The sequence below is a fragment of the Panthera pardus genome, unplaced genomic scaffold, assembly GCF_024362965.1.
Source record: "Panthera pardus isolate Hobbes unplaced genomic scaffold, ASM2436296v1 HiC_scaffold_6, whole genome shotgun sequence".
Classification (NCBI taxonomy): Eukaryota; Metazoa; Chordata; class Mammalia; order Carnivora; family Felidae; genus Panthera; species Panthera pardus.
The window spans coordinates 7071306-7099215 of record NW_026526991.1 but is presented as its reverse complement, the minus strand read 5'-3'; the positions used below and the strand labels follow the sequence as shown (position 1 = coordinate 7099215).

General features: G+C 52.8%; 3 protein-coding genes across 5 annotated transcripts in view; 2 read left to right on the top strand and 1 right to left on the bottom strand.

Moving 5' to 3' along the window:
• Positions 1-1919: 1919 nt before the first annotated feature.
• PKDREJ (polycystin family receptor for egg jelly) lies at positions 1920-8852 on the top strand. The gene has a single exon (XM_019447210.2). It carries the CDS (start codon positions 1935-1937, stop codon positions 8754-8756), a length of 6822 nt encoding a protein of 2273 aa, XP_019302755.2. The 5' UTR covers positions 1920-1934; the 3' UTR covers positions 8757-8852.
• A 6737-nt stretch (positions 8853-15589) lies between these two features.
• On the top strand, positions 15590-19704 carry CDPF1 (cysteine rich DPF motif domain containing 1). 2 transcript variants are annotated; one of them, XM_019447209.2, is made up of 4 exons: positions 15590-15684; positions 16337-16449; positions 16698-16809; positions 18818-19704. In XM_019447209.2, the coding sequence occupies exons 2-4, from the start codon at positions 16337-16339 to the stop codon at positions 18962-18964; spliced, it is 372 nt and encodes a 123-aa protein (XP_019302754.2). In that variant the 5' UTR covers positions 15590-15684; the 3' UTR covers positions 18965-19704. The 2 variants fall into 2 exon arrangements, with proteins under 2 accessions (XP_019302754.2, XP_019302753.2); XM_019447208.2 differs by having other exon boundaries at positions 15598-15889.
• Positions 19705-27477: 7773 nt separating this feature from the next.
• The window catches only part of PPARA (peroxisome proliferator activated receptor alpha), a 66975-nt gene continuing 66542 nt past the window's right edge, over positions 27478-27910 (bottom strand). For both annotated transcript variants that reach the window (XM_019447207.2, XM_019447206.2), the window contains exon 8: positions 27478-27847. In XM_019447207.2, the coding sequence (XP_019302752.1) occupies positions 27600-27847 (248 nt within the window). In that variant the 3' untranslated portion in view covers positions 27478-27599. The remainder of the gene's footprint in view (positions 27848-27910) is intronic.

Below are 27910 nucleotides of genomic sequence, written 5' to 3'. Positions count from 1 at the left end.
GCACTGGGATCCTTCTATCTCCTTGGCTGGGATGTGGGCATACCACTGCTCTTTATTTTTTATTTATCTTTGTAGATCTTAGATATACACTTCTCTGCTCTGCCATGCCGGCAAAACTTGTCCAGAGTTTTACGTGGTTGTCTGAACCACTGACACTGCACTTGTCTGGGACACTAAAGGCCCTCCGGGCCCAAACCCAGCCGCTGCCTCCACTTCCGGTTCCTCACCATTTGGTCTGACACAGCCCCCTTACTTGAACCACCTCCCCCACCCCACCCCCTTCCTATGGCTTCCAGGACACCACACCTGCCTGGTTTCCCGCCAGCCCCACTGCGGCCACTTCTCTGGCGCCTTGTTGGCCTGACCTCTAAATACTGGGGGAGTCCAGAGTCTGCCTTCTCCATTTGTGCCTCCTCCCCTAACATGACCTCTGATGGCCCCAATCTGAGTTTTCAGCCCTCATCTTTCCTGTGGTCTTAGTCAGCTCAGGATGCTAAAACAAAATACCCTAGAGTGGGGGCTTGAGCGGTAAATATTTCTGGCAATACTGGAGCCGAAAGTCCAAGGTCTGGGGGCCAGCATGTCAGGTACTTGGTAAGGGCCGTCTCTCTAGTTTGCAGATGGCTGCCTTCTTATGTCCTTTCCTTGGTGTGTGGTGCACTCAGAGAGAATGCAAGAGAGAGAGACAGAGAGAGAGAGAGAGAGAGAGAGAGAGGATAAGAAAATAAAAGCCCTATTAAATGTTGCCTACAAAAGACCACTTTAATATAAAAACATAAATAAAGTGAAAGTAAGTGAATGAGAAAAAATATGCCATATAGACCGTAGGCATCAGAAGGCTAGTATGGCTATTTTACTTTCCAGTTTCACTTAGATACAATGAACATATAACTTGGCTATTTTAATATCACATAACTAGACTTCAAAACAAAGATTATTGCTAGAGATAAACACAGACATTTCACAATGATAAAAGGGCCAATTCATTAAGACATGACCTCAAAATGTGTATACATCTAATAGAGCCTCAAAATACATGAAGCAAAAATTGACAGAATTAAAAATAGACGCTTCTCTAGTCATAATAGGAGAGATTAACATCCTCTCTCAGCAATTGATAGAAAAGCTAGACAAAAACCCAGAGAGGACATGGAAGATCCAAGTGTCAGTACCAACCATCTTGATTTGGTTGACATTTATAGGACAACCCGCCCAACAAAGGTGGGATAAGTGCACGTGGACAACACATCAAGGCAGACCACACTAGGTATGAGCTTTCAAACAAGTCTCAATAAATGTAAAGGGATCAAAATCACATAGAATGTGTTCTCTGACCACAACAGACTTAAGTTAGAAATCAAAACCCTTAAATTTCACAGAAACTCCAGATATCTGAAAAATAAACCACACATCTTTAATTTGTAGGTCAAAACCCAAACGGGAAAGTAGAAAAAAATTGAATGATAACGTTAATACCACAAACAGGCAGGATGCAGTTACACAGCGTCTGGTGGGACACTTAACAACCTTAAATGCTTCCATTAGAAAGAAGAAAGATCTACAATCAGTGACTTAGGGTTTCACCTTAAGAATGAAGAGCAAAAAAGAGAAACCCTGGGCTTTCGGGGAGCTCACAGACCCCGTCTTGAAACTGGATATTCCCAGGGGAGTGGGATTCCCGCTAAGGGGCCTTTCAGGCTGTTGGGAACCTTGGCAGAGTTAATTCCATCACCGCTGCTCCCAGATCGAGGCCTACACTGTCGTGGGAGGGGCCGGGGGAGGGGGGGGATCCCGGAAGCCCAGGTTCCACTCGCCGCTCCAGGTCGTGACCCCGTCGCCCCTGTGATCCCGCGGCCCGCGCCCCACCCGCGGCCGTTGGCTGGACGCCCGGCGGCCTGCGGCGGCGGCTCCCAGGTTCCCGGGGAGGCGGCGCCATGCGGCCCGGGCCCGCGCTTCTCCTCCTGGGCCTGGGCCTGGTCTTGGGCCTGGCCCTGGGCCGCGGCCGCCTCCCGCGGCCCCCGGATCCTCGCACGGCCCGGGCCGCGGTCCTCGTTCCCGGGGCGCCCGGCCCCCGCCGCCAGGGCCCCTCCTCGGCCCGCCGGCCCACGCCCGCCGCTCAGGGAGACGCGGCCGCGCTGCGCACCTTCGGGGGCGCCCCGGGCCTCGGAGAGCCGGGCGGCGGCGTCCGCCTCCGCCTGCGGCCCCGCGCGACCCCGGGCGGCGGCGTGGTCCTGAGCGGCCGCGGCGGCCTCTGCCTGCCCCGCGGCCCCGTGCGCCCTCTCTGCCTGCGGGTGCGCGTCCTGCTGCGCGCCCCCGGGGCCGCCGCGCCCACGCTCGTGGACCTGCAGCTGTGGGCGCGCCGCGGCCGCCTGTCCCTGCTGTGGCGCACCCCGCTGCACGGCGCGCTCCGGCGCCCGGAGTGGACCTTCCGCCTCGTGCCCGTCCCACCCGCCAGCGTGCGGCGCCCCCGCCAGGCCTCCTCTGCCCTGCCCGCCGGCGACCCTCGCCTCTACGCGGGCTTCGTGGCCCAAGCCAAGTGCCCCACGGATGGGCCCACGCCTGTTGTTTTAGAAGCCGTCAACTCGGACGGCCCCCAAGCCATCGAGTCTTCGGTGTCCTGCCAGTTATCCGCACAGTTGCCCTGTGTTGTCAGCCTGGTAAGGATCAATAGGGACCAAGATCCGGTGGTGTTGAACAGGAGAATGCACACTACCTTGAATGCAACCTTTAAGTACGACTGCCTGGAAGCCACTTTATTTAATCCGAGTTGGCAAGTCTTTTCCGTGCCCTCCGTATCCGACGTGCCGGACTGGAATCAGCCTTTGGACGTACCACAACTCAGCCTAGGGAGGACTCCAGCGTATATGGAAATCCCCCCCAATTCTTTATCTTGGGGGGTGTACGTGTTTAATTTCACTCTCACCATCTACACAAGGAAGTCAAATACGCCTCGAGCAATAGGCTCCGATATCGTCTACGTCACCGTTCTTCGAAGCCCCCTACAGGCGGTGGTTATTCCTGCGAGGCCCAACATAACAATGAATTTCACAGATTCGCTGGTTCTGGATGGAAGCAGGTCCTCGGACCCAGATTCAGGCAACTCTTCAGAGGGACTCCTTTTTTCTTGGTACTGCACCAAAGATAAAAATAACTACCAAGGAGAGACAATTATAGTGGTAAGCAGGAAAGTCTGTCTCACTGCAAAGCAGACCGATCTGCGGTGGAAGGAGGCCTCTGGCCCCATCCTGTCATTTTTGCCAAGAACACTGAGAGGCAGAGATGTGTATTATTTCAGAATGGTGATCCGGAAGGGCAGTAGAACAGCGTATGCCGATCGGAGGGTGCATGTGCTCCCAGGACCAAGACCCGCAGCACACATTTCATGCATTGAAAATTGCAATCGTAATTTGATTATTTCAGATCGATTCTCTTTGTTTCTAAATTGCACCGGGTGTGTAGGAGACCGTGATTACTATAAGTGGTCGGTTCTGTCCTCTTCAGGTAAAGAGATCATATTTGATTGGGCGAGACAAACCACAACAGGGAGGGCCAGGGCTTATCTGACCATAAAACCTTTTGCTTTTAGGGATTTTTCCGAAGCTGAGTTTTTGGTTTCTGTATACTCAATAACTTGGAGCGGAGCGGGCTTGACCTTGAGATACTCCTTTGTTATTAACTACGCTCCTCAGCCCGGGCAGTGCAACATCAATCCAGCTAAGGGACTTGCACTTTTAACCAAGTTTGTCATCCGGTGTACTAATTTCACGGACAAGAACATCCCTCTTGCATACAAAATAGTAGTTTCTGATTTGTACGGTTTTGGGCAAATCAGTTCTGTGAAAGAGAACACCCTGGGGGCCATCCTGTATTGGGGGCATGAGTCCACATCACCCCCTTCCTTTCTCCCCGTTGGTGGATTGGCTAATCATTATGTCATGAAGATCATTGTTCAGGTATATGACTCTCTAGGAGCCTTTACTCCGGTGACCCTGCACGCCACCGTACGGGCTCCTACGGACAAAATCTCATCAAAGAATGTGCTTGATCGATTATTCAATTTCACCATGGGACCAACTTCATCACTCTCTACTCTGCTTGACCAGCGGGAATTTTTGCCTGCAGGCTACTTAATTTATATAGCAGCTTCTGTGGTGAATAGCATGAAAGCTGACTTAACTTTGCAAGCTGACGAAACCAGACTCCGGGAACACCTCGTCAACCAGACTTTCGTTCTTCCCAACAGCACTTTGGAGGAAATTAGCCAGGTGGTCATGTGTATGGCTAAAGTAACCCAGACAACCTCTGGATTCACTCGAATGGCTCAGAAACTTGCCACAGTGAGGGTCTGGCAAGCCAACCACGCCCTACGACAATCTCATCAAAAACATAAATCCTTTAGCTCTGAACAAATAGAAATTGTGAGCACTGGGATATTAACAAGTCTGTCTAATATCCTTAAACTGAGTGTTCCCTATGAAGTAGTGGATGAGCCTTTCTATGGGTTGGAGCTTCTAGCAGACACAATATCGGCTGGCATGGTGCCAGGGAATGAAACCACTGTAATGACGGCCTCCAGCTTTAACATGTACCTCAGGAAAACAGAAAAGCGGGATATTAACGAGGCCTTCACCAACAAGAAGCTCGGCCGAAATTATTTTCGTCCAGTGCTCAATGCGAGCAGTGTCCCCCTTCTGCCTGAAAATGCTCCGATCTCCACCATGTTTTGTGAGTTTGCAGATGATCCCTTTCCTTGGTTAAGTCAGCAGGAAAGCTATTCTGCAGAGGTGGTTGGGCTCAAAATGACAGGCATCCCCGCCAAAGGCATCGTGCTAGAGATCACACCTGATGTAGTCGAAGTGCACATCGTCAGAAGAAACTTGAGCTTTGCAGCTTTTAATCTCACGGTGGGACCCGACAACGCGCCCCACAAAGTTAATGAGCCCTTCAAAAGGACGACGGGGGAGTTTAGCTTTGAGGTGGACAGCAGTGCAGTGAATGAGGTGCTGGTCCACATCGTGACGGAAGTCGCCCTGGTGTTCACGGTGTTGGTATATGCTGGCAGTGAGATCACCCCCGCCGCTTTGGTGGCCACCTTCTTCGTGCCCTATGATATCCCTCCCATCGCCAACCAGAGTGACCTGTTCGACCAGGCCTGTGTGGTTAAGAAGGCCCGCGTGGTCTGCCTTCCACCGTCCCTGCTGCAAGTCATAGCTCAGCGAGGCAGCTCGTCCGAGTGCACCGTGACCATGGCTCTGCAGGCACCTCGCTTTGTCATGGCACCCAGTAACAAGCTAGTGAGAATCGCCCTTTTCAGCGTTCAGTGCTTAGACATGTACGGGATCCAGAGCGATTGGAGAGAAGACAACTGTGTTCTCGGAGAGGAGACCACCTGGGACAGAATGCACTGTATCTGCAAAAACCCAAGGAGGGCCCGGCGGCAGCTGGCCACGATCAAAAAAGCCGGCCTGCACCTGCAAACCCACTTTTTGACGGCCAATGTGATTGTGGTCCCTAACCCCGTAGATCTACGGCTGGAGGTCATCAGAAATGTCACCCAAAACCCTGTGACTCTCTTCGCTGTACTTTTCATTATGCTCGTGTACGTATTCCTAGCGTTCTGGGTCTTGCACAAAGATGCCATGGACCAGCTTCTTCGGCAATACGTGATAATCCTACCTGACAACGATCCTTACGATAAGGTGTGTTACCTGCTCACCATTTTCACAGGAATGCGCTGTGGGGCTGGGACCAGGGCCAACGTCTTCATCCAACTTAAGGGAACAGAAGGTGACAGCAACGTGCATTGTTTGAGCCACCCCTATTTTACCACCCTCTACCGTGGAAGCATCAACACTTTCCTCCTCACAACAAAACGTGACTTGGGGGACATCCATTCCATTCGTGTGTGGCACAACAATGAGGGCAGAGCCCCCAGTTGGTATTTAAGCAGAATCAAAGTGGAAAATCTGTTGAGCAGACACATCTGGCTGTTCCTATGCCGGAAATGGCTTTCTATTGACACCTCTTTGGACAGAACATTTCACGTTACCCCCCCTGACCAGCCTCTAGAGAAAAGGGACTATTTCCTGATAGATTCCATTTACAAGCTGGAGAAAAATCACATGTGGTTCTCGGTTTTCTCCGGGGTCAGTGCTAGGCCGTTCAATAGGCTGCAGCGACTGTCCTGTTGTTTAGCCATGTTATTGTCTTCCCTTTTATGCAATATTATGTTCTTTAATCTCAACAAAAAAGAAGACACGGATCCCAAAGAGACAAAGTACATCAGGTCAATGATGATAGGATTGGAAAGTGTCCTAATCACCATCCCTGTGCAACTACTGATCGCCTTTTTGTTCACCTATTCCCAGAAGGAACCTCGCGTGACTGTAGAGGAGGTGTCTCCCCAGAAGACCCCCTTGATGCGAGTCCCAAGTGAATACTGGGAGGAACATCTGAAAAAGTGGCACGCTCAGGAAACCGACGGTGCCCCCGCCAGAGCAGCTTCGAAGCTCCCCCCCAGGAAAAGCCCTAAAGCTCCCAAAGCGCCAGAGCAGCACCGGGGTAAGAAAGCAAAGGGCAAGGTCTCCCGCCCCCGAGATGTTAACATGAACGCCAGTAACCGAAACGCAGAAGACGATCAGGAAGCTGCTCCTGCGCAGCCCTCCCAGACGAATCCTCTAGAACTCCAGGAGAAGCACAGGATCGTCCTGCCTGGGTGTTGCGTTTATATAGCATGGTTCTTGGTTTTTGCCACCTGCAGTATATCCGCGTTCTTCATTGTATTTTATGGGCTGACCTACGGCTACGAAAAGTCCATAGAGTGGCTCTTTGCTTCGTTTTGTGCGTTCTGTCTGTCCATTTTCCTGGTGCAGCCGTCCAAAATTATCCTCCTGTCAGGCGTCAGGACGAGCAGGCCCAAGTATTGTAAAAACCTCTCGTGGGCAAGCAAGTACCACTACTCTGAGATCAAGCTGTTCCACGTGAAGATGGGCCCGGAAGAAATGAAAAGACGACACAAGCAGATCACGCAGCTGCGAAGCTCAAGGATGTACCAACCCCTCACCGAAGACGAAATCCGAATATTCCAAAGAAAGAAGAGAACCAAGAGGAGGGCGCTCCTGTTCCTCAGTTACATTCTCACCCACTTCCTGTTTCTGGCGCTCCTGCTGAGGCTCGTGGCCCTCCTGCGCCACACCGACAGCTTCTACTACAACCAGTTCATCCGCGATCAGTTCTCTGTGGACCTCGGCACGGTGACCAAGCTGGAGGACATCTACCGGTGGCTGGACCACGTGCTGCTGCCTCTGCTCCACAACGACCCGAACCCAACTTTCCTTCCCGACAGCTCCTCCAAGATCCTTGGCCTTCCGCTCCTGAGGCAAGTGAGGGCCAAACCCGGCGAAAAACTCTGCCCACCCGCCCAAGACTTTGTGCAGAACAGCACCGACAGAGACATCCATTGTCATCCGGAGTATGGCACGGACCCAGAAGACACCAGAAGCTACTCTAACGTTTGGGATAAAGTGGGTAAGCGGGCTGTGGACAAGAACACCAATGGGTTTACTTACAAGCCTCAAGAGAAGATGTGGGCGTATTTCTCCCATGGACTCTTACACACCTACAGGTCGGGGGGCTATGTGTTCTATTTTTTTCCAGAACAGCAGCAGTTTAATTCCAGCGTGCGGCTCGGGGAGCTCCAGAGCAACAACTGGCTTGATGAGAAGACCTGGGCCGTGATTCTGGAGCTGACCACCTTTAACCCGGACGTCAGTCTATTCTGCAGCATTTCTGTCATTTTTGAGGTTTCACAGCCGGGAGTCGTAAACACAACCACGTCCGTGCATTCCTTCTCGCTTGCTGACTTCGACAGGAGGACGTCCGCTGAGATCTACCTGTACGCGGCCGTCCTCATTTTCTTCGTAGCCTACGTTGTCGACGAGGGCTATATCATTTTGCAAGAAAGGGCCTCCTACGTGACAAGTGTGTACAATTTGCTCAACTTTGCTCTAAAATGCATATTTACCGTGCTGATCGTGCTCTTTCTCAGGAAACACTTCTTGGCCGCTTGCATAATTCAGTTTTACCTGTCAAACCCCGTGGAGTTTGTCCCCTTTCATGCAGTTTCTCAGGTAGATCACATCATGAGGATCATTTTGGGTTTCCTGTTGTTTCTGACCATCTTGAAGACCCTCAGGTACTCCAGATTCTTTTATGATGTGCGCCTGGCCCAGAGGGCCATTCAGACCGCCCTCCCCGGCATCTGCCACATGGCGCTGGTGGTGTCCGTGTATTTCTTCGTGTACATGGCCTTTGGCTACCTGGTGTTCGGCCAGCACGAATGGAACTACAACAACCTGATTCACGCCACGCAGACAATATTCTCCTACTGCGTTTTGGCTTTTCAGAACACTGAGTTCTCCAGCAACCGGGTGCTGGGGGTCCTGTTCCTCTCGTCCTTCATGCTGGTGATGATCTGTATACTGATCAACTTATTTCAGGCGGTGATTCTGTCGGCCTATGAGGAAATGAAGCAGCCTGTGTACGAGGAGCCATCGGACGAAGCGGAAGCAATGACCTATCTGTGTCACAAGCTAAGGACCGTGTGTCGGTGTGTGTTCTTCCAACCCAAGGCCAGAGACAAACCGGAGTTCTTTGAGGACATGCTGTATGGGCAGCCGGAGAAGAAGAGCCGCCGGTATCTGGGGCTCAAGACCAGAAACATTAACGGGAAGAAAATGGTTTATCTTGTTGTATGATCAGGGACAGTGTCAAGAACCACAGGCAAGAGTACCGCCCCCTCTCCGCCCCAATCTACCTTCCCAGGGCAGAGCCTTCTCCTGCTGAGACTTGCCCCCCCCAGGGCTGGGAGCCAAGAGCCTGTGGCTCCCTCAGTTCCTCTGGGACCTCCCTCTGCAGACCAGGGCCGGAGCTTCCCCGCCCCGCCCTGCCCCGCCCCTCCCCTCCCCTCCCCACCCCACCCCTACCTCCCACACTCCAGCTGGGGCAGGGCTGGAGGGACCTTGTGGGGAGTTCCAGGATTTGTTCCCCTGCGTTTGAATTCAGGGATGGGAACTAACGGTCGGAAGTCTGAAGCTCCCCACCTATTCTTTAGGGCGACTGCAAGTTAAAGATGTAAAGTTTAACGACACTTTCCGGGCCTCGAGACATGAATTTCGTTTAACGACCAAAACGTTGTGTGTGTTGGGGCGAGGGTTCACAGTGAATGACAGCAAATGTTCTATGTGTGTGACGACAGTAATATATCCATCCAGGACTGGGGCTCTGGGCTGTTGATGGCATGGTGGAGTATTAAAGAAAATGTGGCTTATTGTTTAAGAGAAACAGGGGTAGTAGTCTTACAGTTTCACTCAGAAGCATGTTCATTTATGCAGATGCCACTTTAAGCTTTATCAGAATTAAATGTGAGCTTTCTTCTCTGAGAGTTGCAGTGACTTCTGCGTGAGGGGCATATACTTGGATGGCTCCTGCCTTCCACGTGGAGGGCAGGCAGAGGGGGACGACCAAACCAGGGGGGTGGCGGCTGCGTGCCAGGCGCCTGCGGTTTCCCCAGGGCCCCTGCGGTCCTGAGCGGGGCGGGGATGGCCGTGGCACTCCGTGCTCTATGCGACTCGCACAGCAGGGTCCACAGGGCAGATACGGTTTTTCTAAGTCCCCTCGTGGGGAGGTCATGGGAGTGGCCGGGTCCATACTGGCCCGCTGGCCTCCACTGGCGTGCACGTTCGTAGATGGCACCCCTCTTTACCACCCGACTCCTGAACAGGTTGAGAACAAGTAAACACAGAGGCCAAATAATTACTTTTTACCTGCAGAGGCCGGTTGTGGTCCGGTCAGATCCATGCACTTGCCTGTGGGAGCGCAGGATGAGAGGGCTTAAGCCCCAGCCATGGGAAGCCAGGGGCAGTCCTCCCCTTAGAGCTTGGGAGACCCACACAGGCATGGGGTCAATGCGCCCAGACACTCTTCCCAAATTAGCAATCAGCTGCAGTCTGGGCCCCTCTCCAGGCTCAGGGCACACCGGTTGGCCTCCCTTCCCAGGAAGAATATTCTGGGGGTGGCTGTACCCCATGACCTGGAGCTCTTCACTGGGAGGGAGGGAGTGCCAGCTGGAGAGGCCTCCTGGTGCAGGAAGGGGACCACCCCCTCCTGGTACCGACATGGAAGCCGTCTGAGCGAGGACCAGGCAGACAGCTGTAGGTCCAACGAAGGAGACGAGGCTCTCAACTTCTGGTTACAATGAGAAGTCTGGCGGTCACAGGACTTTCCCACGCATATCAGGAAAGAAGAGAGTGCCAGGGGCCTTCTAATCCAATAGAGCAATGATAAGTATTATATGGTTAAGAAATGTAGAAATGCCAATGCAACATTATCAGGAAAACAAAGTAACAAGTGAGACAAATATACAGGGTTTTTTTGAAGGAGTTGTCATCATCATCATCGTCATCATCGTTATTACCTTATTTTCATACACAAAAACATAAGATGTGAATGGTTCTAGACTTTTTCCTCCTGTTGGGTTGTGGCTGCTTCCTCACCAGGAAGGAAAAAGTGCATCCACATGGGTTTCTCTGGGGACCCTGTGCAGTTCAAGCAACGAAACCACAACTTAGCAAGTTTAAAGCCATTTCTAAAGATTCCTTTGTCCTTCTCATATTTCCAGGAATAGCGTAGCTATGTTCCAGAACAAGTTGGCGACAGTTCTGAATACCCTCCCAAGTCCGCACCGAACAGGAAACCAAGATGAACGTTCTTGGATTTGTTCTCCGTTTAGCCCCTTAAGGACTCTGGAATTCAACAAATCTTCTAGAGAGCTCTCCGTCTGTGGCTCTGGGCGGGGGGCTACATCCGCCTCAGACTCTTGTTCATTCCAAAAACTTGCATTTTTTACAATTTTATTTTATTTTAGATAGAGTGTGCACGAGTGGCCAGAGCAGAGCCCAACATGGGGCTCAATCCCACGCGGAAATCAAGAGTCGGATGCTCGACTGACTGAGCCACCCAGGGCTCCGAAAACTTGCATTCTCAAAAAATCTTTTTTTTTTTTAACTTTATTTATTTTGAGAGACAGAGAGAGCGAGTGGGGGAGGGGCAGAGAAAGAGGGAAAGAGAGAGAATCCCAAACAGGTTCCCGCACCGTCAGCACAGAGCCTGACGTGGGGCTGGAACTCATGAACTGTGAGATCACGACCTGAGCCGAAATCAAGAGCTGGATGCTTAACCGACTGAGCCACTCAGACGCCCCGGAAACTTGCATTTTTAAGGCCTGCTTCTGTATGTATGTTTTACTGTTCAAAATTTACTTAAAAATGATACAACAGGGGCGCCTAGGTGGCTTGGCCGGTTGAGCGTCCGACTTCGGCTCAGGTCATGATCTCACGGTCCGTGGGTTCGAGCCCCGTGTCAGGCTCTGTGCTGACAGCTCAGAGCCTGGAGCCTGTTTCAGATTCTGTGTCTCCCTCTCTCTCTGCCCCTCCCCTGTTCATGCTCTGTTTCTCTCTGTCTCAAAAATAAATAAACGTTAAAAAAAAATTTTTTTTTTTTAAATGGTAACAACAGTAAAGGCATTTTGTCCACAGGCAACAAAAACAGGTCTCTAGATGCATCCTCCCTCCTCCACACCACAGAGAGCCGAACTTTGCCTTCTTTGCCTTGAGCCGGAAGGAAGCGCCGGTGGTAAGTCCGGTGTGTGGCTGACATCCAGTGTATCATGTGTGTGTTACAAGGGCTTCACTGGACGCTGGTTACATTGTTGTTCTTTGTGCAGATTCATTTTGCCATACACTTAGGAAGGCTGGACTTTTCTGGATGTATATTCTACTTTTACAAGCTTACTTTAAAAACTCAGGCCTGGGGCACCTGGGTGGCTCAGTCTGTCAAGCATCTGACTTCAGCTCAGGTCATGATCTCGAGGTTCGTGGGTTCGAGCCCGAGGTTGGGCTCTGTGCTGGCAGCTCAGAGCCTGGAGCCTGCTTCTGATCCTGTGTCTCCCTCTCTCTCTGCCCCTCTCCCACTTGCACTCTGTGTGTGTGTCTCTCTCTCAAAATAATAAACATTAAAAAAGTTGTTAAGTACCGCCAGAACATATGGGTAATTATCTTCCCTAGCGAGTTACTCCTTGGGGAAGGTGGCACCAGGAGATGTTACAAGCCTCCATATGTCTAAATATTTAAAGGTTATGAAACAAACTTACAAACCATTACATATAATGTATTCTATCCACCTACCTTGACAGACGCACCTTTGTAATGAGAAAAAACTATGTAAAGCGATGGTTTTTATACAGCTGAAAATTGGCAAAATATCAAAGATAACTGAATTATTATTGTGTACATTTGGGTGTTCTCTCGAGGGCCACTGGCCCTTGGATGAGCGAAGAGACGAACATAATCTATGTGTAAAGTATTACGTACGCATTCCTATAAAACTGTTGTTTTGCTGTCATTACAGAAAAAAATCGTGTTAAGAACAAAGGTTTTCATATAATTATGTCCTGGGGACGATAATGCCAAGTTACACAACTTTTCCTGAGTCCTCAGAGCACATGGATTGTTTCTAATTATTTCAGTTGGGACAGCATGCACTGTCCTGAGGGGAGTGGCAACTGGAATTGTCGATAATTTTTTAAGTTTATTTAATCATTTTGAGAGAGAGTATGCACAGGGGAGGGAGAGAGACAGAGACAGAGACAGAGGGAGAATCCCAAGCAGGCTCGCGCTGTCAGCTCAGAGCCTGACTCGGGCCTCGAACTCACAAACCATGAGATCATGACCTGAGCTGAAACCAAGAGTCGGACGCTTAACCGACTGAGCCCCCCAGGTGCCCCGGTCAATAAAATTCTTAAAGATAATTTTTTAAATGTTTATTTATTTTTGAGAGAGAGAGAGAGAGACAGAGCGGGAGCAGGAGAGGGCAGAGAGAGAGAGACAGAGGGAGACACAGAATCGGAAGCAGCCTCCAGGCTCTGAACTGTCAGCACAGAACCTGATGAGGGGCTCAAACTCATGAACCATGAGATCATGACCTGAGCTGAAGTCAGAGGCTTAATCGATTGAGCCACCCAGGCGCCCCGTCAATAAAATTCTTAAATCTTTAAATTTAGAATTGAACCCACGGATGTCAACGTCATGTTTGCACATCGTAAAGACAGCGCATGTGAAAAACTTTCATCTCTTCATCTAAATGTTATCCTCATCTCATGTCTACCACCATTTCTCACAGTTTACCTCCATCCAGAAGGTATTTGTGTTTTGCTAAGTTCACATTTTCCAGTGCTGGGATATTATTAAGAGAAGTGGAGGGGCACCTGGGTGGCTCAGTCGGGTAAGCGTCCGACTTCAGCTCAGGTCACGATCTCACAGTTCATGAGTTCAAGCCCTGTGTCGGACTCAGCGTTGACTGTGCAGAGCCTGCTTGGGATTCTCTCTCTCCCTCTCTCTCTTCCCCTCCCCCTTGCTCTCTCTCTCTCTCTCTCAGAAGTAAACATTAAAGAGAGAGAGAGAGAGAGAGAGAGAGAGAGAAGCGGAAACTGCCTCAGTCCACTCACTTTGTTCAAATCCCTTTTCGATAGAGATCCACCTTGATCCAAAGTGGCCTGAAAGTAGTCTCTATAGAGATAAGTTCCAGGATTCTTTGGCACGAATCTTCTGATTCAGACTGCATCAAATGTTTCTATTCCCTAGTTCTCATTTCCCTGCATCAAATTTGAATGCTATTTTGGTGTTTTTAAAAAGATACTTTATTTTTTTAGATCAGTTTTAGGTTCACCTCAAACAAGCTACAGAGATTTTCCAGTGACCCCCCCCCCTCCCCCCACATGCACAGCCTCCCCAGTTACCAACAGCCACCAGGTGGTTCATTGGTTACAACTGGTGAATCTACATTGTCACGCCAAACCCATAGTTGACATTAGGGCTCACTCTTGGTGTCGTATGTTCTAGGAATTCGGACAAATGTGTAATGATATGGATCCGCTATTATATTACCATACAGAACAATTTCACTGCCCTAAACATCCGCAGTGTCCCAACTATTCATCCCTCCCTCCCCTGTAACACCTGACAACCACTGATCTTTTTACTTTCTCCATAGTTTTGCCTTTCCCACAATGTCATATAGTGGGAATTATATAATATATAAGCTTTTCAGATTGGCTTCTTTCACTTAGTAACATGCATTTAAGTTTCCTTTATGTCTTTTTGTTTGTTTTGTTTTTCTGTTTTTTTTTTTCTTTATGTCTTTTCATGACCTGATAACACCTCTCTTTTCAGTCTCAAGTAAGATTCCATTGCCCGGATGGACCACAGTTTACTTATCCATTCACCTGCTGAAGGACACCTTGGTTGCATCCAAGTTTGGGCAATTATGCACAGAACTGCTATACCCTGCACCCACATGCAGGTTTTGTGTGGACATAAGTTTTAACTCCTTTGGGGAGTCCCCAGGGGTATGATTTGCTGGGCTGTATGCTGAGCGTATGTTTAGTTTTGTAACAAAATGCCAAACCATCTTCCCAAATGGTTGTACCATTTTGTATCCCGCCAGCCATGAAGGAGAGTTCCTGGTGCTCCACACCCTTGTTGGCATCTTTTCATATGCTTACCTCCCGTCTATATTTTCCTTGGTGAGATGTCTGTTCAGGTCCATTTTTAAATCAGGTTTTCTTTCAGTTGAGTTTTTTAGAGTTGTTTGTATATTTTGGGTAACAGTCCTTTATCATATACATCTTTTGGAAGTATCTTTTCCCATTCTGTGGCCAGATGTTTCATTGTTTTGATATAGTGCTTATGCTACATGGTAGTTTCTCTACGTGTAGCTGAAATCAAGAGTCGGCTGCTTAACTCACTGAGCCACCCAGGGAAACTACTTAAAAAAATATATATATTTGGGGATAATATTAAACCTTGTGGATTTTTTTGGTAAACTTTTTCTTATACTCAAAGCTGTGGATAGCTCAAATTTAAAATTAACTTTCTATCAAAGACGAATATTTGCTCTTTGAGTATTTCCCTTGGCTCCCCGATCTAGTCCATCTGGTAACCTGTCTAACCTGATCTCTATCCTGAGATCAAGGTCGTGTATCTGAGTGGTTACAGGTTATATATGCAATGCTTCCTCCAGATGGTCCACCTTTGGGCAGACCCAGAAAAAACCCCCAACAGTAGAAGATCTCTGAATTGATCCAAAAAATACCCTTGCTGTAAGCACCCCGAGGTCAAAACCGCTAGAAAGAACATCAGAGTGCTTGCTAAAATCCCTGGGGCCCAGGTCCAGGAGTAGTTGTTATTCCCAGAATTACTAAAATGCCTTGTATATATTCCTTATTTCTCAAGTCCCCAAAGGATAAAGTCCCAACCCCCAGAGAGCAAACGGGAGCCTGGGACCAGCCGCAACACTATACCCGCTCGACGCGCTCCTACCAGAGGAAGACCTCACTCACTCCAGCCGCCGCCGCGCCCCGGAGCCGGAAGTCCACCCTGAAGTTCCGCCCCAGGCTGCCGGGGGCGGGGCCACGCACGCGCCCTGGGCCGGGGCCGTCGGGGGCGGGGCCGGGGCCGCCGGGGGCGGGGCCGCGCAAGCGCCTTGGGCCGGGCCGGTTACCGGCGGCGAGTGGCGCGTCCTGGAGGCGCTGGCGGCTCGGCGGAGGCTTGTGGTGTCCCGGGCTCCGAGGTCCGAGCGGCCGCCCGCGACGTTGGGGCGGGATGGAGGACGCGGGAAGGCTCCCCGGAGGCGGGCTCGGGCGTGCGCGGCCCTCCAGGAAACTGAGGCAGGCAGGCGGAGATGGCGCGGCCGCCTTCCGGACGTAGGGGGAGCTGACGAAGCCCGGGGAGACTTGCATCGGCCCCCTTTGCTTAGAGAAGCGCGAACAGGATCAGTACGGAAAAGAAACCCCGTAGATGTGTATATTCACACTGCCGAAGGCCAAAAATAAGAGAAAATCTTGGAAGTAGCCCGAGGGAGGTTCCGGAGGTGGAGGTGGAGGGAAGCCTTGTAGGTGGAGCGAGAGCGAGGAGGCGGGCAAGTGCAGGGTAGCGTAGGGTGCGAGGGGGCCGTCCTGGAAATAGGTACTGTCGGGGGTAAAGAGGGCTCAAATGGCCAGGGGCTGAGCGGATTCTGTAGTCCGTTGAGGCGTGAAGCATCGCCCAGAGCCTTGACTCGCGCGAACTTGTGTTGACTTTTGTCCGCTTGCTTTGAACTTGAGGTTCCTTGTCTGTAAGGGGTATCCTGGGTCTTACGGGTAAGAAACACGCAGCCGCAGGCTTAGGAGATGAGCACAGTTCCTGGTTCTGCAGGTGACGCGCCCTGTCTCTTGAACTTGCAGATGGAGTGTGAGGCAGACCACCGTCCCCTGGGTGTGTTTAAGTGCCAGCTCTGTGCCCTGACAGCCCCATACAGCTACGTGGGGCAGAAGCCCCCTGACACCCAGTCTGTCGTGTGAGTACCCTGTTTCAGGCCCCTGGCCACGGAAGCCCCTTCCTCCCCCAGGCGCCCTGGCCGGAGCTGTTGGCTGGTGCCAGACTGAGTGTGATGCACGACTTGGGTGTTGAGCTGTAGGTCCATCCCTGTCCGGGCTCTGGACACTTCAGGAGTGTCCCGAGGGGTCACCCAGCTCCTCCGGAACCTCCAGGCCCCTTCCTACCCCCCTTAACCCGGAGACCGACACCTGCCTTACTGTCCTGCAGCCTTCTGGAGGAGAGTTATGTCATGAAGGACCCCTTCACCTCAGACAAGGGCAGATTCCTGGTCCTCGGCTCTCAGTGCAGTTTGTGCAGCCGGCTGGTGTGTGTGGGCCCGGTGGGTAAGCTGCGTGGGCTGGGGCTGCCTTCCCTCCCTCCCCGTGGCCGGGACCCCACATGCACGAGTGTGGGAAAGGTGACGCGTGAGCCTTCCTGACGTCGTCCGCCTTTCCTTGCTGGGTGATTCTAGGGGCCCTCCCAGTCACTCGGTGGGGGCCAGGGGGTTCTTGGAGGCCACGTCATTATGGATGGGTCCTGCGGCCAACGGAAGTGAGCAGACAGGCAGAGGGGCGGGCTGGGGTCAGTCGCAGGGTCTCCGTGCTGGCTGAGCGGTGGGTGCTGACGGCCCTTCCCCCACCCCGCACCAGCCATGCGGGTGGCCATTGTTCTTCTCTCCGTGGGACGGTGACCTTCTTCCTACTTGTTCTTGGCGGGACCTTCCAGAGGAAGGAACTGTGCTTTCTGGAGCATTCTTGAGCATTCCTGTGCTTGGGGCCTGTTTCACCAGTGCAGATTCCTTCAATCTGGCCCAAGCCTAGCTGGGCAAAACCGTATTATACTGATCTGATAGATGAAAAAACTGAGGTTTGGAGAGGTTGAGTGGGCCCAGTCCACCAGGGTGGTGAGCCTGTTGTTTGAAAACCCGAGGATGGAGGGAGGTGGAGGAGTGCGGCCCCCGTAACCCGAGTGACGGGCAGTAGAGGGGTCCCTGGGCTTTCTGCCAGGGGGCAAAGTGCCAACAAGGTTTAAACAGCCTCTGTCCCTGCAAGGCCAAGGCGATGAGATTTGATGGGGTGGGAGGAAGCCTCCGTGAGGCAGAGGCCTGGGGTGTTTGGAGATGGGCGGCTGGTGAGGACTCAGTGGGAGAGAGGAAGCTGCGAGATGAAGACCGGAAAGGGGGGCGGCGCCAGGTGGCGAGAAGCCTTGAATGCCACGCTTACAAATTGGGCTGCCCTTGGTGAGCAGAGGAGAGGGTGCCCCGCGTGGTCTCCGAAGTCTCCAGTGTTCTTTGATGGAACAATTTGTTAGTGACAAGTGAGTCCTCTCTCTTACGTGGGAACAGCTCTCTCCTGAGAACTGTAGGAAGGGCAGCCTTGTCTTAGCTGAGGCACACTCTGAGCTGCTGGAACAGAGACCCCAAAATACAGTGGCAGGATTATGACAAACCGTATCCACTTATTTTTCATACGTGTAAGAGTCCAGAGCAGGTGATGCCGGCAGGAAAGACACTGCTGCCACTCAGCACGTCATATCCACTCGGTCCACGGTGGCTGCTGCGGCTCCTGCCATCGTACCTATGCTCCCGCCAGCAGGAAGAGACAGGGAGCACATCCCCATTCCTTCAAAGGGCATGACCAGGAGGTGGCACAGAGCTGCCGTGTGGCCACACCCAGTGGCAGAAGGGGCTGGGAAAGCAGTCTTTGGACAGGGCCTGGGCAGTGAGTCTCCGTAGTTCAGTGACAGAGGATGGGCACAGGGGAGAATGGCCGTGGTTGTGACCTCCTGCCCAGACCAGCCACCTGCTCGTGGCCCTTTCGGTCTGCGGTGCTGCCCCCAGCACTGGTGGTTACCAAGTCTGTGTCCCACTCGTGCGATAACCAGGAGAGGGAGGGATCTAGGATTTCTGACTGTTTAGGTGTGGCCTCTGCTCCGGCTTATTGTTTGCCCTTGACCGCGACGGAGCAGGGCAGACCCCCAGAGTCTTTCTGTGCCATCCCGCCTCTTTCACCCTGGTTAACCCAGGCCTGCATTGCTTCTCTCTTTGACGCCTTTGCCAGCCTCGGTGGGTGATTATCGCAGGCTCAAAACCCCGGACACCCCACTGCCTGAAGGGTCTGGGTGTGCTTCCTGCCCCCTCTCTCCTCCATCTTTTTCCCTTAGGTGATGGCCACGTTCTTGGAGGGGGCTGGCCGGCCCCCAGGCCCTGCTCTCCCTTGTGCTGTTCTGGTCACCGCCCCCCCCCCCCCCCCACCCTGTGTGTGGAAAGGGCTGGGCTTGGGGAGGAGCTGCTCTGTGCTCCCCATTCTGTGGTACTTAGCCCCCACCCTTCCCCTTTGCTCTTTCAGGAGTGCAGTTTATTCTATTCCAAGAGGTTTTGCCTCCCCTGTGTCCGGGAGAACATCGATGCCTTCCCTTGGGAAATTCGGCAAGACTTGGGGAAAAGGAAAGACCCGTCAAAGAAGCCTGCCAGCCAGCCTGGTTCGAGGACATGAGTGCAGCCTGGGCCAGGGAGGGGGCTGAGCTGGGAACTGCTCTGCCCGGCCCTTTTCGGGGCCATCAGGAGCAGCGTTGGGAGCTGGAGGGAGCTGGGGCCCAGCCTGCGGCAGCAAGAGGACAGGGAGACATGCAGAGAAGGCCCTCAGAAGGCTGACCTCAGACCACACCTCCTGCAGACCTAGCCCCCTCCAGAGCCGCCCTCAACGTTGAGACCACAGGGCAGGAACCGAGCAACGAGCAACGGCTGAGAACTGGCACAAAGCCAGCCAGGGCTGGGCCTGCTGGCCCTTCTGCTCTCCTTCCGGACCTGGGGCTCTAGGCCTTCCTGCAGGGTCATCCCCGGCTTGTTTCCTGCTGGCTCGCGGCCCCCTGGGGGCCCTCTGTGCCCTTCGCACTATTCGTCAGATCCAGGAGTTGCCTCCAGGTGACATGGTGCTCTGCCCAACCCCGAGGACACAGAAGCCAAGGGACAAAGCTCCCTGTCTTGGCCCAGGCCACCTGTCCCTTCCTGCTCACCTGGAGGCAGGAGGGCTGGGGCCTCCCGCTTCCCGTCCCCGGAAGTGAGCGTTCACGCAGATCATGCAGGACAGTGACCTGCGGGAATGTGCCCGGGTGTGCGGAGAGAGATTAGGGGGCCTGGGGACAGTAGGATTTCACTTCCCACCCTTGTGATGCTTAGAAAATGTTTTTAATCTCGATCATGTGTTAGATTTATAATTAAAAACCCAGACAACCAGTTAACGTTTTGGAAAGTAATCCTTCCCCTGAAACATTTGCAGGACAGCTGTTCTCCGTGGCACTCTGGATCTGGCGTGGAGTGGGGCTTGGGTGTTGCTACTTCCAGCCTTTTCTGTCCCCTCAGGCTCTGGCTCCAGCCCAAGGGAGAGGAATGCCTTCCCCTGCCTTCCCTTCCCTCACTCTGCTCTGGAAACTTCAGGGAACTCAGCACCAGCCCTCAGTGGACTGTAGGCTGCCCCGGGCACCCCTGCCCTCCCGGCCCCCAGGCGGTGACACACTCAACCGAGTGTGAGCCTCTGTGGTTCTCAGAGGGCAGAACGGGGCGGTCTCACCTAGTAAGTACCGCAAGGCCGACTCACCGGCCGGGAGAATGTTAGATGCGGGTTTGAGGAGGGAACGGAAAAAGAGCTTTTATTGGCTGATCTGTGCGCTGGGTTTGTTTCACATGCTCCCCGTGTGTCATGTTATGTCAGATAAATGGCTGTCCTCTCAGGGTCACACTGTTCTAGGGCCATTCTGTCCACCGAAGGACTTAAGGCTACAGGTGAAGGCCCCTGTGCAGGTGCAGGGTTGAGCGGGGGGCTGTCCTGGGCTGAGGGCAGATGCTACGGCCAGGAATTGTCAAGCTGAACGTTCACCTCACAGCATCACTCAAAACTCACCAAATAATTTTAAAAAATAGTTTTATTCTTTAAAACCATTAAGGCAACGCTGTACCCTGAAATTAACCCCTTACATTCATCAGTCTTACAGTAGGACATTCCAAACCTGTACGTTCCCACAAACTCAGGATATAAATCAATATATGTGATCAGTTCAATCTCCTAGCAGGAAAAAAGAAGAGGACCAAAGATTTTTAAAAATTAAAGTTATTTTATAGCCATTTTCTAATTCCTTGGAACCACTATCCGTTAACGTGACTAGGAAGATTCCCTCTGCTTTTCTCTGCACACCCCTGCTCCCTGAGGCCCTGCAGGCTCCACCCAGAGCCAGAGAGAGGACACCAGAACCTGCTCTGAAAGGTCTGCTTTGGAACCACTCCCGTCTAGTATTACGACCAGGGGTCTGTCCGCCCCTGAATACTTGGGGAATATAAGGCACCTAAAAATGGTAACGATAAACACACCAAGAAACCAAGCTCAGTCTTGCTTTGGAAACCTGCACCCACCTGATGTGCTCGTGTGCGTGGGTCACCCTCCCCCTCGGCTTTCGGTACAACGGCCCTGTGGATCCCAGGGGCGGGGGGTACGCACCAGGAAGCTTTGCCAAGGCACTGAAAACGACACGGAGTGCCGTGGGGGCTGTGGTTTCTGTTTATGCTTCGGGCTGGCCCATCTGGGCACTGCCAGGGAGGCAGCCGGCGCACACGTTCCATCAGAATATTTCAAATTGCCCAAGTTCTTTGGTAAAAACCCACAGGTAATAATTCCCTGAAGAACAGACAGCTACTTACTGCACAGGATTAGTTCAGGTCTTCGGCAGGCACTGCTGTGAGGAGTAAGTGACTTGTGGCCTGGGTCTCTCGCAGCCTTGCTTGGAGAGACGGTGAAGGTCCGCTGGCTCGCGCTTCACGCGTGTGCAGCAAGACGAAGGGAACGGATTGACGCGGGAAGTAAGTTCCGAGCGGCTCGGGAGAGAGGACCGGCGGTGTGAGCGTGCGTGTGCAATTGTACTTCAGCTGTTCTGTTCCGGCTTCCTTTGTGCTTCCGGTAGGGTTCGAGAGCCAGGCTGCTAAGAGTATGTCAACTAATACTGATTTCCAAAGATCCCAAATCTCTGCCATTAAACGCATGATTATAAGTTAGTAAGATATTTATACTAGATTTTTAAAAAACTTGAATCACAGTATTTAAGATATAGCTATCAACATGGTTCTTTTTCCCGTACAGTGTAGAAAAAATAACGATGCTCAAACACAAATACCGTAATCTTACTGAAAAGGGTACTGAGTGGTATTCATCTTTTGTGAGGTACGTTTTTTATGAGGCCTGAAAACAGGAACAGGCCATCTGTGCTTATTAAAAGAGAAGATATTTTCCAAAAGTGAATGATTTTACTCTGAAAAGATTGGTCACGCACTTGTCGTCGGGGCCTGGAGCGTGATCTCCCTGCTTGAAGAGGCCACGCGGAGGCCGGGGGACCCCCTCTGGGCCAGGAGACTCAGTGGCCCGCATGCCCCTACTTTGGGGCTCCCCTCGTGCCCTCGGAGGCAGGGCTCAGGGTGGAGGGCGTGTCCCTGCCCTGGTTGGCGCGATACTGCAGCTGATCGTGTTAAATGAAGTTTGGTTGTTGGGTGAGAGAAGGGTGAGGGAGGAGGAGGAGGCTGGTACATTCCCTTCTCTGGAGAAGCACGTGGGGAAGCCTTTCACACTTGACCTACACTAGCAAACATTTTAAATGGAAAAATCTGACCCAGGTCTTAATATGATCTCTGATGTAAAAAAAAAAAAAAAATTGTTTCTTAGTTTTTTGTTTGTTTGTTTGCTTTTGCAAATGACGCATTTAACAGCTACGGGGCCACCGGGGTCCTTGATGTTTTCGGTCGCTCCAGTCAAGGTGAGACACGGAACGTGGATGCAGCTTGGCCTGTGCTCTTCTGCAGAGTTGCAACAGGGCGTGGCTGTTTGTATGTCAGCTGGGCCACAGGGTATGGTCCCCCCTTTCCTGAGGTGGGTGGGAAACGGTTGCACTTCTCCTGGTTCAGACTGAAATGTGGAGAGGCAAGTGGTCCGCTGGGAGCCCCGCTCTAGAGGTGAGAAGACCGCCCCAGGGCCCCAGCTGGCCGAGGGCCGTGCAAGTAACCCCGGCCGGCAGCCTCTCGCCCGTTGTCCTGACACGCGGGCCACGGCCACAGCTTTTTTACGAGCCTCAACCCACCCCACCAAACTGAAGCTTAAGACACCCTGCCGCATTCCACGAAAACAGCACAATGGAAAGAATTATGTAATTCTTCAAACTAAAGCATGAAGATTGTCTTTTTTTTTTTCCCCCTCTTATAAAACTTTCAGTAACGCATTCTGGTTTGCCTTGTGGTTTCCAGAGAAGTGCAGTGAGGCAATGGACCTCCCATATCCCGAGTCTGACCAAATTCACTGCTTTAATTCTTACTCTGTTGTGTTTGGCAGGCTGGGGGTCGATGACCATTTTCCTGAATCCTATTAAAGTGGCAGTGGAGGGGCGCCTGGGTGGCTCAGTTGATTAAGCGTCTGGCTTTTGATTTCGGCTCAGGTCGAGATCTCACAGTTCATCAGTTCGAGCCCAGCATTGGGCTCTGAGCTGACATGGGGCCTGCTTGGGATTCTTTGTCTCTCCCTCCCTCTCTGCCCCTCCCCTGCTTGCACACTTTCTCTCTCTCAAAATAAATAAAAGACATTTAAAAAAAAAAATGGCAGGGGAACCCCATAAATCAGCTTGGACCAAGAGTTAGGAGAAGCCGGGCCACTTTTAAAAAAGGAGAACAAATACAGAGAGCCTGGCTTTGGGGCTGCCGAGTGCCGGGCAGTGCCAGTGCGGTGAAGACTGGCTACGTGGAAAAAAATTCCTCGGACGCTTCTTAATAGCCCTCAGTTGGTGGCACCGATCTCAGTCTGTGACGTGCACGGACAGTCGAATGTCCCTGCCATCCTGAATTGACATCACTGCCATGAACTTAAAGGCGTTAAGCAGGTGACCCCTCCAGGAACACCTGCAGGGGAGGACGGGGTCAGGCCACCCTGCCTGTTGGAAGTGGCCGGCAGGAGGGGGAGCGTGCTTGCTACACCCGAGGCCAAAGACGCACAAGGCCAGGCGGCCCTCACCCCGAGCCCAGATGTTTCCACTTGAACCTGGGATGATCTCCGCTGAGCCCCTCAAGAGGCTGGGAGCTGGAGGCTGCAGGAGCCTGCTTTGAGGGCGGTAAAGGTCCATGCCGTAGGTGGTGGGCCATGAGCGCTGGACATGTTTTCCTAGTGGGACCCGAGCTTGGAAAGGTCACACGGGGAAGAGGCACTTTGAAGGTGGCTGGCTTTCCCTGCTTCCCCGGAAGCGCCCCGCGTAGGGCCAGGCTAGTGGCCCAGTCGGTCTTGAGAGCAGCGGACTTGGTTGAAACTGTGGCACCCCCTATTTGAACACAAGTTCGTAAGACGTTGCAAAGACAGGTGTGGCCACTGGGTCAACACGAGGAAACCATCATGTATCCAGTGGCTAAGTATCAAATGTGCTTGGTGCCACCGTGGTTTGAAGAAGGGAGCGAGAGGCAGGGAAGGCCCAGAGTCAGCACAGGGCCACAGGTGCGCCTACTAGCGGTGAGCCCTTGGAAAGTCACGGCCCAGCTAGGTTTGCTCGAGGCACCTCCTCCCACCCTCGTCTGGCCGGCTTAGGCAGCCAGCAGGCTCAGGCGGAGGGGAGGCCCTCGGCGGGGCGGGTCAATGCAGGCGGTGACCTTTGTCATGTCTCCCAGAGCCGGGTTATGCTCCACCTCTGTCCCGCTAAACGGGGCAGCAACTTCTGCATGTGTGTATCTCCGAGGCTCCCTTTAAACAACAAGAGTGCCTTCAGAAAGCTATAACCTTCCATCTCTCTGTGCGCAGTCAAGCAAAGAAAGGTGAGCCTGACTCCAGATGCTCCAGAAGGACCCCCCGCGTTTTGTGCACCTTAATTTTAACAGTGCCTTTTGATGTAGCTCATTGAGGTAGCTGCTACGCTGTGGATTTGGGGAAACAGTAGTGGCTGAAGGGACAGTTTACTTGTCATCAGACATCAAACCAAGGATTGTACTCGTGCCTCGAGCTTCTGCTCGGATCATGGGGTGCTGCCCGGTCTCCGGGACCGCCACGTGACCCTCGAGGCTGCTCGTTTCCTTAGAGTTCTGGACGGCCCAGAGTAAGAAATGCATCCAAAACCCAGAAAGAAACGTTCTCGCTTTGAAAACGAAAAGAATCCCTTGGCCACAGGGACAGCTCTCGCGGGCATCCTGGAACGCCCTGGGCACCACGTTTCTTCTCCTGGACTTCACGTTCTTACTCGTGTAGACGTATACGTACTCTTTAGGAAGATGCTCTCGATGCGTCTCGTCCAAGAGTCTGAGGAAGGCTGCAGGGAAACTCGAGCCAGGCGGGAAGGACGGAGCAGCTCTCTGGCACTCCGGCGATTTCCCCGCGTGCTGATGCAGTGGCCAGCACCCTGGCTTTGATGACGCCGGGCCTCGCCGAAACGGCCGCGGGCGCGTGCAGCCCTCAGGGTGGCAGGGGCAGAATTCGGCGTGCGGGACGCCCGGCCGGACCTGCCCAGGAGGCAGAAGACGAGGGACGCTGGGGGAATCGGGTGGAGAGGTCCGGCTGGCTCCCGGGCTCAGGAGTCATCCTCGTCAGTCCTGAAAAGGCCGTTCGTAATCCCGTGGTCTCCCGGGCGTTTGGCATTTGTGGCTTGGTGAAGAGGGGAGCCGCCCCGTGGGCCAGTCCACCAGGAGAGGAAGGGCTCCGGGCTCTGGCTTGAGGCTTCTAGAACCTGTTGCGTCCCATCTACTGAACTTCACGCTGACGTCAGCTGAAACCCAGCAGGCACTGCGTGCGGTTTAAAGAGTCCCTACTGGAAATGCAACAGTATTTTGAACTGGTGAACAGTTCGTCCATCTGACTATCAGTGGTCTGAGAAACTTTTCAATAGGTGACCCAAAATATTGAGTGGCGATTAGTGACTATTATTTAAAACGAATGTGTGATAAACGTGAACGAGTTCAAGTGGCTTTCGAGCTGAGGTCTCCGTGGCCTCCTTTGTGGCTTCACCGGGAACGTGGCGGGGAGCCTAGCTGGGCCCCGAGAGTGCCAAATGCTCACCAACGCTAGGAACGCAGGACCTGTGGCTTTGTCAGCCTGTCGCCACAGGATGCATGAAATAAGGAGTTTTCAAAAATAAGTTTCATGAAAATAGAGACGGTGTGAGCGACTCTTCTGAAAGCCTGGGTCTCGAGGGTCACTTTCCGAGGCCACGTCTGTGAACAGCGTCTATCTGGGGCACCGCAGGAGAGAGGCCAGTGGTCAACAGAGGCAGCAAGGACCTGGCATCGGAATGTAGCCTCTGTCCCTGAACCTGTGGACAAGCCACGGCCCTTCGGCCCCACAGATCCAGGGAGCCCCGTCCTAGGGCAGGACGCGGACGCGCCTCTGACTCAAAGCTGAGCTCCCTTCTGATTTCGGATGACCTGTTGACTGGTGTCATCCATATGTGGAAATACTTTTACTCGCTTCCAACAGATCCTTTAATTGGATCTCTCCACAAAATGAAACGTGAAAAGTACCACTCACGTTTAATTCTGAAAAGGATGTGCCCGTTGTAGCGTTTGCCTTTTGCAGCTGAAACCTCAGCTGCCCTCTCTGTGGCTGCATTCCCAGGGTGCCGATCTTGGGAACTTGATCAATTTCAATCCTGATCATTCTTCCAACAGCAAATAGCATCGACCCGCTAGAGCCACATTTTCTAAAGACAGAGGGGGAGGGGCGCTGAGGGCACAACCAGGTCCTAAGTGCTGCTGGGAGGAGAGGTGGCCGGTGTCCCCGCCCCCCCACCGGAAGCCTCAGCCCCGGCAGGCTGAGCCCGGCCTGGCTTGGAGGGCGGGGACTGCCGCACACCCTCCCATGGCACGCTCACCTTCCATGGTGGACAGAAAGAGAGAGTCTTTCCGGGTCCATATGTTCTAGACAAAAACCACGATCAGCACTGCTTTCCTAACCAGACCGAGGTTGAGAAATGACCTTTAAGGCTGAAATAAGTATTTTAGGTGTTGGGAAAGCTACCACGTGAAGGACTCTGTGCCTGCCCCCCTCACTCTCCAGGTGCCCCCCACCCCCCCTGCCCTGGCCCGTGTCTGCCTCGTTTTCTCCACTCTCGGGAGCAGCTGCTCTCACCAAGGGTTAAAAAAATAAAGCTGCCCATTTGAGAAAGTGACACAGGAAAAGACCAAGGAGCTGCCTTGACACACAGGGCTCAGAGGAACATCGACAGACCGTTTGTCAGTTTGCTCCTGAAAACGCTTTCGTGGCCCCCAGACAACCTGACTCGGTCGGTTCAGGTTTGGAAACAGAGGTCAGAGGAACAGAGAGCCCGACATACTTTCTGTTTGTCTTGCTCCTGCTGCCCGCAGACGCCAGCTCGAAATGGGCAGGCCGTCAGGCCCAGGGGCGGTCTTGGGACGTGGCTTCCCGGGATCTTCCACACAAACCGGGAAACGGGCCTTTGCTGCGCACCGGCTACGACCACAAAGACCGCGAAAAGCAACCGACTGCTGCATCCCGATGGCTTATCAGGCAAGTCTCGGGAACTTTGAATCCTCTGATTCAAAACCAGCACGCTGTCTTTCCTCAAGTGCGGGACACAGAATTAACACCTTCCCAATAAATATTTTACCGCTTTTTACATACCTAACCTTTGGGTTCCTCTAGATTTACAGGATCATAAAAGTTAAAAAGTGCCGATTAGTTTTCAGAACGATACAGGCGCACAACAGTCAAAAGGTGGGGAAGAGAGGAGGCCGACCACGTCTGTCGAGGTCACCAGTTAATCGGACGGTAAATTGCTAACGCGACGTGAAGAAATCTGCATTGATTAACACGGGGTGAGTCAAGATCAGGCCTCTGCGCGTCACTCCCCTCGACTTGCCAAGAACCGCATCTTAGCTGCTTCTCACCAGCTTTTCAGTCCTTGGCACGCTCTGAGAAGTCCTGGTGTAAAAGAAAAGGAGAGAGAGAGAGAGAAACGCGGACTAGGGTTCCGGTTACCTAGAGCTTTCGTCCCGTTCGCTAAGGTGAGAACGGTGGAATTTGTGCAAAGTGGGCATGGCTCCCACTTCTCACGCGGTAGGGCTGTCGCCTCGGAAAGACCCCCGGAGAGCCGCGCGCTTCGCCGTTCGCGTCGCAGCCGTCAGTACATGTCCCGGTAGATTTCCTGCAGCAGCGGGTGCAGGGCGGCATCAGACTCGGTCTTCTTGATGACCTGCACGAGCTGCGCGTGCTCGGTGACCAGCTGCCGGAGGTCTGCCATTTTTTGCAGGAGCTTTGGGAAGAGGAAGATGTTGTCTGGGTGGTTGCTCTGCAGGTGAAGTTTGAGCACGTGCACGATGCCCTCCTGCATTTTTTCAATGTGTCCCACGTTGAGAAGGCCCGGCCGATCTATCCTCGAAAGAGAGAAGAGGTGGTTGGGATCGTCACAGCATTAGCGCCTTGTAGCTATTT